At 34.5% G+C, this 14,342-nt stretch overlaps 1 protein-coding gene across 1 annotated transcript; it reads left to right on the forward strand.

Moving 5' to 3' along the window:
* Positions 1–2,384: 2,384 nt before the first annotated feature.
* On the forward strand, positions 2,385–2,819 carry BDCG_01040 (uncharacterized protein; the record flags this gene model as incomplete). Its single annotated transcript, XM_045416549.1, has 2 exons — positions 2,385–2,499; positions 2,554–2,819. The coding sequence occupies 2 exons, from the start codon at positions 2,385–2,387 to the stop codon at positions 2,817–2,819; spliced, it is 381 nt and encodes a 126-aa protein (XP_045272253.1).
* Positions 2,820–14,342: the final 11,523 nt, after the last annotated feature.

Here is a 14,342-nt window from a genome sequence, read left to right on the forward strand (position 1 = left end):
TCAGCCTGTTCACAGACATCATCACACTCTATAGTATACTCTTGTGAATTCATCAAGATTATCTGTGAATAAGTCTCAGTAAGTATCTCAAAGAGGGTTTTATCTGTACTAATATATTTTAAGTTGTTATACATGAACTCTGTGAGTAATAATCAATGTATTCAGTCATTCTGATTGTAATTGATAAAGCACTGCAGATACTGTTCTAATATACTTATCAGATATTCTATCTAATTATCTATCTATTGATGAAAAGCTGTGCTTAGATCTTATGAGATCTTTAGTATAGTTATTAGATCAGATCAGAACTCTTCTATAAAGATTGATTCTCTATCTGAGATAATATTCACAGACAATTCATGCAATCAGATTATATTATAGATGAAGATATAAGTCAAATTCTTTGACTTCAAGTTCTTGTAAGTGAGTATAAAGTGTGTTATCTTGATAAAGTGATTCACTATTATCAGCACACTGTCAAAGCAGGTATTATATATGTTCTTACTTTCAGAGAGACTTATAAGAGACTTAAGAGTATTCATTTCTAGCTGTTCTCAAGATTTCTGTGAGATGAGTAGAGAAGTAAGTTCTTTATATAATCTGAACTGCACTATCTGCAAATTCTGATAAATAGTATAAGAATTTACTATCTTCTTCACAAGTTCTCACATCTTCAGTCAGAAGTATTTTCTTATAAGCAACTCATGAGTTCTAGTATCTGTAAAATAATCTGCTAGAGAAGAGTCATAATATCTTTTAATAAGTTCTATGCATAGAAACTCATTTATAAGTATATAAATTCAGTTCTCTTTTCATAAGAGATTATTTAAGTCTCTTTAATTCTTTATTTCTGCAGGATTGATCTCTGCTGTAAGCAGTTTCTGAATATACTGAGTATATTTATTCTTCAGTTGCAGTTCAGACAATCTGAATAGAAGATCTTATAAAGACTTATATTCTGTTTTCTCTTACACCAGGTCTTCTGCAGTACTTCTCAAAGTTTATAAATTCTTCAGATTATAAGTACTCTCTTCAAGAATTCTTATAAAGATTCTCAGAGTGTTGACTCTCAGTGTTGTAGAGAGTAGTTATACAGACTTCTTCTTTCTCTCTTCTCTCTTCTCTTATAGAGAATTGAGAGACTCTTCAGTCAATCTCTTTATAACACTCAGTCTGAGCATTCTGTGAAGCTTTTCTGTCTTCTCTAGTCTCTCTATGTCTGTTATTCTAGTCTTCTTAATATAGTCTGATCTGTGAGAGAATCTGTCTGCTGAGTTCTTAGTTCTCTTGATATATTCTATCTTGAATCAGAACTCACTCAGTCTCTGAGCTCAGTGAATCTATCACTGTGAGAGTTTCTTGATTGAAATAAACTGTTATAAGCTGTCATGATCAGTTCTAACAGTAATCACTGTCATAAGACTCTCAAAGTAGTGATACTAGTGATGAAAGAATTTCACTATTATAAGAAGCTTCTAATTATAAATATTATAGTTAATCTCTGTGAGTTACATCTTCTGTGAGAAAAAGATCACTGAAACTCAGTTCTCATTTAACTATAGTTACAAGACTATTTCTGAAATTGTAAAGAAGAAGATATCTATCTTTAATCTGATTAAGAGTAAGAGATTAAAGTGAAATAGTATCACTATATCTGTGAATATCTGTTTTAATCTTACAAAGATCTTATAAGCTTGTGATTCGGAAGAACGTACGACCGTCGGATAATACCGCGGCCGCTTCCGAACTACTAGCGTACGCGTACGAAGTGTAAAGGGGCCATAGCGTACGCTAATTAATTTAGCGTATGAGATTACAATATAAGAAGCCGGCGTACACCTGTAATTGTACACTGGCTTAAGCAACCTTTGAATCACATCTGATAGCATGTCTAAAAACCAGTGAGAAGCGCAGGCTCCTCCAGGGCATGATAATTCTGTCTACAAAGTGATTCATAGTTATCATGCCAGTGTGGTTCTAGAACATCTCAAAAGATAGTGTATGAAGAGCAGTGAGTGGAAGAGCATCTGATTGATGCTGCTTCACTTATTGAGGGAAAACTCCACACCCAGGCGAATGCCACATATGAGACGCGAACAGATGAGGTGTGAGAAAGAGGATGAGAGCAGTGAACCAGATTCAAAGGAGTCTGCTCCCTACTCAAAAGAAGAATAAAAGAGGGAGTGACCATCATCAGAGTTGTACAATGATAACAGAGTGATATAGCAATATAATGATATAGCAATATAATAATACAGTGATATAGTGATATAACAATACAGTGATAATGATAGACATTGTACAATCAACAAGAAATCACTGAAATGAATATCTTCTCTAGCTGATATGAATAACATTCTTCTCTGCTACCTGAACTGAAAGATATGCAGAACCTCTCAGAGGGTTTACTCAAAGCAGTAAGAAAAGCAGCTGAGACTGCTGAACTGGAATCAAAGCTTCATACACATATGAGGATTCTAAACAAGATTGAGGTCTTGTGTATGCAGTGACAGGCTGAGACAGAGATCAAACAACAATTGACATTTGCTGCAGATCAAGCATTCACTATGAAGAGCTTCGCTGATGCAATCATCATCATCAATAAGAATAGAGAAAACCAGATCTTAGGCCTGCAGCAGAAGATCAAATGTTTATACAGACAGATGACTATACTGAATCTGAAGATCTCATCACAATCATTCATGATCTCTTCAGAAGCATACACATTATCAGAGACTGCTGTGCAGAATGAGAATTCAAGCATGAAATATATCAAGTCAGGAGATCTGCTGGAGTCATCAAGCTTCAATGATGACTGAAAAAATGATGCTGCAATCAGCTGGCTAAGTCAGATGTGATCATATTATTGAATTGAATATAAACTCACAGACAGACAGTCAACAGAATTTCAACAAGTCTTAAGATCTACCACATTTCTACATGGAAAAGTGAAGTCATTATAAATGACTGATGAAAAGATGAACCTTGCAGACCTGAAGCAATATTCATTTCCATGAACATGAAATGAGTTTTCCAAGTGAATCTTACACAACTTTGAGGAAGTGAATGCATAAGACAAGTGTTATGAACACTTCACTGAGTGTAGATAAGTGAGTGATCTTACATCATACTTCACATACTTCAGCTTACACTATCTCATGTTGAATGAAGAGCTTCTAACATCTTTCTGTTTACAGATCTTCATTCATGATCTTACATCTGAGTTGAGAGTGAAATGAAAATGCTTAACCTCACAGCCAGGCACAGTGAAGAAAGCATATAACATTCTCATCATACAGAAACAAGCAAGTCAATTGTGACAGAAAATACTGCAATTGAGTATGCCTCAGCAGAGAACAGATAATCAGACTTCTACAACACAAGTCACACATCTGAATGTGATGAATCTAGATCTGAATGCCATTGCTAAAGTGCTGAATCTCTCAAAAAAGAGATCCTCTGGGTGAAAACCTTGATGTTATGAGCATTGAGCTTGTTTCAACTGTGAATGCCAAAATCATGGTGCAAAAGATTGCACTCAGTGTACACAGTTAAAAAACTAGCAGGATCAGTGAGCTTGAAGACACTCACTGATATTCTATGAAAAGCCTTCAAAGTGAAAGAGATGCCTGTGTTAGATGACTCTCTGAATCCTGTGAATGCAAAGAAGAAGCAGGCTTCTGACTGAGATGCAGGCAAGAATGAAGTGAATACTCATCTCAATGCCTTGAGGCCTGAAATGTTAATGTATAAGAGGCACTTGAGTAAGAATTGAGAGATGGCTGCAAAAGTGTTAGCAGACACAGAAGCTTCAATACAATATATTAATAATTATATAATCTGAAGATTGAAAGAGATCTGCTGAGTGAAGAATCTCTGACACATAAGATTATCTGATAACTGATATTTGATATCACCTGTAAAAGTAAGAGTTCTCTTGCACTTCAGAGAATGATCTTACTATATTTGAGTGCAAGAGCTGCAGAATGTGAAATATGACCTTATTCTCAGACTTGATTGATTTCAAAGGTTCAATTCACAGATTCAATGACATACATGCTATATGCAGTTGACTGATAGAAAGAAAATGATTCATACAATTCTATCAACTGATATAAGAAGGACATTCCATGTCTCTGATATAGAAGAGTTAAATCTGCTTACACATCAACAAGCAAAGAGAATGATTCACAAGACCTCATTCAAAAGCATTCTATATGTTATACAGGACCCGGAAGCAGAGGAAACCAAGATAAAAGATATGCGGGAGGATAAGTGTATAAAGAAGCTTCTGGAGAAGCATGAGAAGATCTTTCAAACAGATCTTCCACTGGAATTGCTGCTGGAACAAGGATTTGTACATGAGATTGACACAGGGAATGCAAAACCAGTCAATCAGAATGCATATCCTCTGTCACAAATGCATCTCAAAGAACAGAAGTGTCAGATCACAGACCTTCTAGAACATAGTCTCATACAACTCTCATCAAGTGCATGGGGCTTTTCAGTCCTATTCATGAAAAAGGCGGATGAAGAGTGATGAATGTATATTGATTATCAAGCACTCAACAAGCTAATGATCAAGAATGAATATTCACTATCACAGATTCAACAACAGTTGAATATGATTGAAAACACCTGATATCTATCAAAGATTGATCTTCTCTCAGAATACTGGCAGATTCATGTAGATAAACTGTCAGTTCTGTGAATCATATTTAATATACAATGAGAAAAGTTTGAATTCCTGACAATATCATTCAGTCTGACAAATGCATCTGTTATCTTCTAAATAATGATGAATACAATTCTTCATAAACAGAATGAAATCTCATGCCTTGTATATCTCAATGACATTCTAGTCTTTTCAAACTCATATAATGAATATCTGAAGCATCTCAATGAAGTGCTTATAACACTGACAGAGTATAAGCTCTATGCTAAATCAATCAAGTGTGTGTTTGAAACAGAAGAGTTGAAGTTCATAGAATATATAGTAAGTGATGACTGTATACACCTCATTTCAGAGAAATTGAATATCATAGTGAATTGATCACAGCTGAGAAATGTACACCACATATGACAGTTTCTTGAGTTGGTCTCATACTACTGCAGGTTCATCAAGAATTTCACATGAATATCTGCATCACTCTCAGATCTCTTAAGAGAAATAGATGCAAATCTGCAAAAGAAGAAGTTTCATTCAATTATCTGAAATGCTGCATGCAAAGAGGCTTTTCTCACACTGAGAGAATACATAATAACATTCTCAGTGCTTATTCAATCAGATTGTGATAAATCTTTCTACATTGAGACAGATGCATCTGAATGAGCTATCAGAGGCACTCTTCTACAGATGAGCAAGAACAGCAAGCTGCACTCAGTGATGTATAATGATAGGAAACTATTAAGTGCTGAGCTTAATTACCCAGTGTATGAAAAGAAATTGCTAGTGATCAAGCACATACTGGTGTTATAAAATAGATATATCAACAACAGACATATGACAATGATGATCACAGATCATGAAAGCCTCATCTATCTATAATCAATAATAAAACCTTTCAAATGCTTAGCACATTGAATCTCAGAGTTTCAAGCATACAATCTTCATATCAAATACTGAAAAGAATCAGACACAGTGATGCTGAATGCAATCAGTTACAGATCTGATTTTATGAATGAGAGTTCTGTGAATCAGGCATAAGAGATGTTTGTGTTAAACACACTGAGAGAATGCAAGAAATCAGAATGAGTGAACATCATGATCTCTCACTTGAAGAATGACAAGATGTTGAATAATAAGTGTCTCATGAAAGTAGTAGAAGAGATGCTTCCAAACTTCAAGCTGAGGAAATTGAAAAATGACATTATGCTTTACTGTGATCTAGAATACACAGAAGCTCTCTATCTAGAATCTTCATTTTGATGTGACTTAGTGACTCACATGCACAAGGAATTCAGTCACTTAGAAAGCCCTGAACTCATGAGTGTACTCAAATTAAGAGTGTACTGGTCAAGCATGGCTGAGGACATTCAGGTGTATGCTTACAAGTGCTCAAATTACCAGATCACAAAAGGATCTAAGAAAGGGTTAGAATGTGAGAAAGTACAATATCAGATGAAGTGTATGATACAATCATTCAAATAATGAGGGATGAACCTCATAGACATATTGCCATGAATACTAAATGAAAATTGATGAATAATTACTGCTATTGACTACACTACTGGCTGGTCAGTTGTGAAAGCAGTTCCAGAGATGACAGAGGAGGTGATGACGAAGTTCCTACATGATGAGATCTATGTCAACTATGGAATGCCGCGTGAGATTCTAATTGATAACAGTGCAAACCTTGTAGAAGAAGCAGTGAGGCATTTCATGAGCCAGTTACAGACAAGACATTATAGAACAACATCATATCACTCACAGACAAACAGAAAGATGAAACACTTGAATGAAATCTTGGGTAACATGCTGATGAAATATCTAGTGAGCAAGTCTACAAGATTATGAGATGAATATCTCAGGCAGGCACTATTAGTCACATGAATCCAGCAGCATGCAGTCATCAAGTGTTCACCATTCTACCTGTTGTATGAATTGCATCCGCGCATCCCGGAGAATGCTTCGGAAAAGATGAGAAAGGAAACAGCAGTTACAGATGCAGCAGTCGCAGATGCAACAGTCACAGACACAGAACTAAGATTGAAAGAGATCAGCCACACACACACAAAAGCTAACAAGTTACTTCTGAACTGAGCAATTCAATTAAAAAGAATACAAGACTCACTTGTTAAGAAATTGAGTCTCAAGATGAGAATGTGAGTTCTCATACATAATGAGAGTTCTGAAAAGTTTCAACCTAGGTGGTTTGAGTCATATAAAATACTCAAATCATATTCTCTGAGAATATACACATTGAAAGAATCAGAGAAACAGATCTTACACAACTTAATCAATAATTCATGACTTATGAAAGTAAAGATATAAGACTTGAGCAGATTATAATTATTCACAGCACTATCATCAGCATTGAAAAAGAAGAGACTTATAATTGAAAAGTCTCATGAAGTAAGAGAAATCATAGACACTTACAAATCAAATGATCTCACTTATTCTGATCTTTCCATAATTATAAGAAAAGAATGAGAAGAAATGAAGAAATCAGATAAACATCATACTTCAATAAGTGATGAGACTGTAGCTGATTGTACAATAACACATCACAGATAGCAGATGCAACATGACAAAGAGCAGTCTTAAAGCAGCAGACTTGCACATGAGTCAGATCACAGAAGAAAAAGAAATTCAGAGTTGAATTCAACTGTTTACATCAGTTCAATTGCAGAGATCACAGAGAATGAACTATCTGAAATATTCATGAACATGTGAGACCAAGCTATCTTGACCCCTGAGAATGCTCAGAGATCAGATAAGATTAGTTTTGATAAACTGTTCACTATAGTGATCTGAGTGAGTGAAGAGAGACAGTATAATATGTGAGACAGAATTATAAAAAGTTAGAAGCTGCTGAACCTAGTCATCAAATGCTGTACTATATAGAGATTGTGTAAGAGTAGTGACTAGCAGATAGAGAAAAAGTGTAAGAAAAGAAATAATGAATTAGTCATCAACTGTAAGAATCAGTCATAAAAGACAAATATTATCATACACATCTCATTCATTTTTATATATCACACATTTAATCTATTTCCAATGCCACATCATCTGAAAAACATCAAAAACAAAGAAAATCTCAAAACTCAAGATCTGCAAGGGATTTGAGAGCTGCAAGCTGCTCTTGTAACAACACTGTATATATCTCTGATTCCTCTACTGCTCTGTGTATGACATTAATGTCATTTATCACAAGATTGACTGGAATGCCAATATAGAAATGTGTACATGTATGTGTAGAGAAATTGAAGAAGAGTGTGAGACCCGCAGGACTAGAAGCCAGGGCAGGAGGGACAGAGGTGGAAGAAACAGAAGAAGAAGGTGCAGGATCAGATGAACAACAGCAGAAGCCACTCAGGGCTGAACACTTACAACTCAGTGTGCGCACAACCTTCCTCACAGAGAAGGGAGAGAGAGAGAAAGCAACAGAAGAAGCTTGAGAATGAGAGAGGATAGTCTCAGTGATGTTGTCATCTTTGATTAAAATGGCCTCTGATGCTGAAGCAACTAAGAACTATTGTTAGTATACAAAACTGCAAAAACAGGGATAACAATTATCAAATGAACACTCACTGATCTTAGAATTGTACATGCAATTACAACATGCATGAGGCTTCTCAGAAAGAGAGAGAGAGACATGAGAGAATACAGAAAGCAGAACACAGTATGTGAACAGCTCATTCTCACAATGACATCTCAGACAAGGTGTACAAGCCTCATACCTGCAGATGTAAAAGAGTACAACATTCATATTTCTGTTCCTGAAAACATGAATATCTTTCACCTGCATTACAAAGTCAGATGACAGATATCAGAGAATAGGCTGATACAGATTGATTATTCTGAAGAAATTCACTAGAGTAGATATCTCTGTGATATTGAACTTTACAGTTGTAAAAAGTTTCTTGATATCTGTGAATGCCATAACTTCATACACAGTAAAACTCATAACAATTTTTCCTAAGAATAGAAAAATCAGCATCAGAAAGAAAAGATGAAAAAGAAAAAGACTTATAATCTCAACACTGTTGAGAAGAGAGATGATTCTCTGAAATGAACAGACAATTGTCTCATCATGAATATTTAAAATGAATGTAATAATCAGTGTCTGTGACTGAGCTTCAGATAGTTATGTCATACACAGTCTTCATACAATAAATTATTCTGAGAGTCAGCAAGAAGGGCAGAAGCATATGTGCTGAGAGATGTAGTTCATTAAGTCTACACAACATCTTCTTGAAACAGGGAGAGCTAGTAATGAAAGCAGAGGTGGCAAAACCAGGGGTTGCAGGAACAGGGGTAGCGGGAGCGGGAGAACCAGACACAGGGACAAGTGTAGGAGATTGGGGAGTGACAGAGAAAGAGATAGAGGGGGGAGCAGCAGAGAAAGAAGCAGCAGAAGGAGCAAGAAGAGACATGAAAGACCCAGTCACACATGACACAGACAATTCCTCTATTATCACATTCTTCAAGTTCTTGATCAAGGATGCAACATCAGGTTCACTATCATCAGCAGATATGAATCTGTCAAAGTGTGAAGATTCTACATGAATAAAAACAAACATATCAGCATCTGCATTCACACAAAATCATGTCAGAAAACATGATCAGAAACCCACTGAGAAGAAGAAACAGTTGAGAGTGTATAAGAAGGTGAAGAAGATGTGTCATCATTCATAGTAATATATCATTCTGACAATCATTAGAAGATAAACAAGTCCTGACCATGTTTCACAATGTGTTACATTTACTGCTAACAAACTGCCTGATATGAGCACTACAATGATGCTTGCTGTGAGAACAGAGAGCTATTGCCAGGAACATGTATGATGTGATAGATGAACAGATGAAAAGAGTTGAACAGAAGAAGGAGTAGAAATCTTGAATAAGATGATGACATTCAATGATGATGATGATGAAGATGATGATTGAAAGATGAGAAAAGTTAGTGAATGAGTGATGTAATATAGTGAAAGTTTCTTTGAGAGAGCATACACAGGACACTAGCTGAATCAGGGATAGATCACACAATCATGAAATGCTAGTGGCGAGCTAATCCGCATGAAGCTAGGATGTACAACATGGTCACATGGGCGTGACCGAATCTGGTGGGGGAGGATGTGGTTCGGAAGAATGTACGACCGTCGGATAATACTGCAGCCGCTTCCGAACTACTAGCGTACGCGTACAAAGTGTAAAGGGGCCATAGCGTACGCTAATTAATTTAGCGTACGAGATTACAATATAAGAAGCCGGCGTACGCCTGTAATCGTACGCTGGCTTAAGCAACCTTTGAATCACAAGCTTCTGAGATAAGAAAGTTCTCACAGTTCTCTCTTCTTAACAATCTTTTCATTCTCTGTTCATAGAATGACTTCTTCTTATTTTCACTCTTCAGCATATCTGTAAGAGTTAAGAAGATTCTTATAAATACAAAGATAAACTGTCTATAGAAATTTACAAAGCTCAGAAAGATCTGAATCTTATGAATACTAGTTAACTCTAATCATAATAGAATAGTCTTAACTTATGAAGATTCTATCTGAATATTATCTGCAGTGATTACATATTCTAGGAAATTAATTCAATAGATACTGAAGTTGTACTTTGTAAGCTTAATATACAGTTTCATCTCATCTAAGATCTTCAACATACTTTGTATATACTCAGTGTGTTCTTTCTTCTTTACAGAGTATATCATCACATTATTCAGATATATTATTACAAAGACATTCAGATATACATGAAGTATTTTATTGATAAAAGACTGAAATATCATAGAGATATTAATCAGATCAAAAGATATCACTAGATATTCAAACAATCTCAGTGCAGTTCTAAAGACAGTCTTTCATTCATTCTCAGACTGTGTTCACAGCTGTGTATATGCATTGATTACATTCAGTTGTATGAATATAACAGCTCTTATAAGATAGTTAATTACATTTTCAATCAGAGACAGAGAGTAGCAGCTCTTTATTATCTTGAAGTTCAGATTACAGTAGTCTACACACAATCTGAGACTTTCATTCTTCTTCTTCATAAATATCACAGAGGCTTTTACAGAGATCTGTGAAGATTGAATGAAGTCATTCTTCAGATTCTTCTTCACATAGATCTGCAAGATCTCTGTCTTATAATGAGAGAGCTTATAGATTAATTCTCAGAAGAGTTTCTACTCTTCTATCAGATCTATTATCAGATTCTTCTCACAGTGAGAAGAAAGCTCAGCTACCTTTACTGAGCTGAATATCTCTATAAGATCTCAGTATTTCTCTGATATCTGAAGCTCAGTTTTCATGACTATGAGATTCTCAGACACTTATAAAGTTATTATATAGATAAGCTTGTCTTCTCTAATTAACTCTACAGTATTAACTGATTCTATCTTTATAAGTGAGTCTATCAACACTGATCAGAAGTATAAACCTGACTCACAGACAGCTATGTGTGAATTATGTCTTTAAAGTTATATAAGTTCTAAGTACATGTTATCTATGATGTCTGTAATAATCACAGTTTCTGTAAATCTTCTTCAGATTTCAGAGAGATCTTGCAATTCAAAGATGACTTCTATAAGTCTCTCAGCTTTCAGATCTGAGTTCTCACACTCTGCTTGTTATAAGAGCAGATTCTTAGTTTTCATCTTTCAGCTCATTTACTTCATAAGCTTTAGAGATATTACAGTGATCTGAGATCCTGAGTTTATCAATGCTTTTCATACTTGTGAGACAGCAGTATCACAGTATAATCTCTCTCTGTGAGTAAGCATTTTCATTAAGAGAGTAACAGATTCAGATATCAGCTTTAAGACTCTTAAGAAGGCTGTTACTGACTCTGTCTGCAACTTCTTAAATTTCTATTTTAATTTATCTGAACAGTTTGCACAGAGATGTTCTAGTTTAGAATAGATAAAGCAGAGTCTCTTTTTCTTAATCTCTCTATTGTATACTCTATTTACAGAAGCTTGTGAAGCTCTTTCTCTCTGCTCAGTAGTTAGATACAAATCTCTCTATATCTTATCATCTTTTTCTGATAAATCTGTTCTCTGTTATTCTGATTCTTGTGAGACTGATTGATGATCTGCTGTTTACAGGTCTGTGACTCTCACAGTGATCTGTAAGCAATGAATAAGAGTTATCAGTTTCTTCAGAGTCAAGAACTTAGAGTCTTACTTAATGAGCTTATTCTGTATATCTTTATTCAGTCTCTTCATGAATATCATCATTCAGATCTTGTTTCAGAGCTCTGTTTCTACAGATCTCAATTTATATCATAATTTTATAAAGTACTGTAAGTAGTCTTCATCAGATTTCTCATCTCTTTTTCTAATATTAGTGATTACAGCTCAGATGTTCTCTGTTCAGTATACAGAGTCTCTTAACTTATTCTCTAGATAGATCTTGAGAACAGATTAGTGAGATCTTTTATAATCATTCTCTAGATAATTTAGCCAGTTCTTGACTTCAGTATAATAGAGATCTGTTATTATATAGATGACAGCTTCTTCATCTTTCATATCACACAGCTAAGCTTGTGAGTCAATTTCAAATACAAACTTGTAAAAGCTTTTATAGATTGTAGTTTAATAAGTAATCTTAAATAATCACAGCTTAAGAAAGTTTCTTTTTAGTTTGTAGATATCTCTGAAGATTATATCTAGAGACTCAGTTCAAGAGTGTTTACAGATAGTAAGCATTTCTTGTAGAAAAATAGCTTGATTCTGTGAGAGATGCTCAAGAATGTTCTTCACTGAGATTGATTTATTTGTGAGTTCAGAGAGTTTCTCTGTCACAGATGCAGAGAATGATATTCTGTAAGTGATTGATGAGTTCTCTGAGACTTCTTTTATAGAGATTATTTATGATTCAGACAGTTGCTTCTGAGTGTCTGCAGTAGAGTTTGCAGAGATTGAAGCATATGAGTTTCTAGTTCTTTCAGGCATAACAGACAGTTGCTGACTGACTGAGCTTGAAATGTAAGAATAAGTACTCACAGATAATTATTCAGATGTTTGCAGCTTGATGTGATATGTACTGTTAACTACTAGAAGTATTTACAGTAGAAAGATAAAATATAGAAGTTAAATATATAATAGTATTCAAGCTGAGTTGTGAATAGTATTCATGAACTTCAGTCTATATAGTTGTGTGTAGTCAAGGGCCGCTAGCCCTATTGATTACATGAGAGATAGGAATAGAGGTAAAGAAGCCGCGAGGAGCGGGATTTCTTACATCAGTATAGACCTCTTATACTTAGAAAATGTTTATTATCTTCTTATTAGAAATGATTACTTATTAAAAAGATATCTGAATATATAACAATGCATGATAATAAGAAAATGAATAATCATAGACTAGTTAAGCAGATACTGAGTCTCTGTTAAATAGATAGAAGCTTGCTTATCAGCTGCTCTGACTCTGTAATAAGATTGTATAAAGAGAATATCAGTGAAAGATCTGAGAGTTCTGACATCTTAGATGTATGAAATATTTATATGAATACACTTCTTCTGATTCCGAAGAACTCTCAAATGCAGATATTGTATATTTAATGAATGATATAGCTATGATTACTGATAATATAAGAGAACTCTTAAATATAAGTATAGACACAGTACTGCAGTAACTTTAAACAATGCTGAAATTATAGTAGCAGCAGATAGCTGATATGCATGTGAATTAATAACATTAATATAAAGAAAGTCACTGATTACCTCAATAAAAAATCTCTACACAGATAGTTTCAACACAGACTGAATCAGAGATAAATATAATATAAGTATTGAAGAAATATTTAAATGTCTCTGTATATTTTAATACTTCTGATCTCACTCTCTACCTGTCATAAAGATTAGACATACTTGTGAAACTAAGTGTAGACAGAGATATCATTGATTTATTAACTAATTAAAATTAATATATTAATGATTGATTAAAGAATTATATGAAACAGAAGTTTCACTCATGAATAAAAGTATATAAATCAGTCTTATATATCTCTGATAATATTATTAAATATCTTGATATTCTATTCAGAGATACTGCTATATAGCAGAAGATATAAGATTGATTATAGAGGATCTGACAGAGAAATACTTCTCTTATAACATTTATCTCTGACTTTGATATCAAGATTCTAGAAGCAGGCAGTTAATCTTGAAAGAATTAAATGAAGATTAGTATACTCAAGAAGACACTGACTTTTAAACTATTATAAGCTCTTATAAGTGGTAATAAAGCTCTAACTTATAAAGCCTTGTATATATAACTCTGAATATTGAATAACTGTCTTATCAAGCTTAAGAGTAGGCAGAATAATAGCAGAAGATGTTACACTTCAGTCACTCACATACCTGTGTTAAAGAATAACACAGATGCTATGAATTGAGTAGATTTAAATATCTATATACAAGCAAGAGTCTCTGCTGTCTGAACTGACTTCTGAGTCTCTGAGATTACTTCTGAAGAAGCAGCTGATTAATGTCAATGAGAAGTGTGTATTAACTGTAACTGATTAGAATATATCACTTTCAACTGCTGATTAGTCTACATGTCTTCTTATTCAAAGAAAGAATCAGTGTCGCCCCGGTGACTGAATGATTAATGCAGCCATCTGATAGCACCTTGGTGTGAGAAATCAAGGCATGTGAGTTCAAAAC

The sequence above is a fragment of the Blastomyces dermatitidis genome (genome assembly GCF_000003525.1).
Source record: "Blastomyces dermatitidis ER-3 genomic scaffold supercont1.1, whole genome shotgun sequence".
Classification (NCBI taxonomy): domain Eukaryota; kingdom Fungi; phylum Ascomycota; class Eurotiomycetes; order Onygenales; family Ajellomycetaceae; genus Blastomyces; species Blastomyces dermatitidis.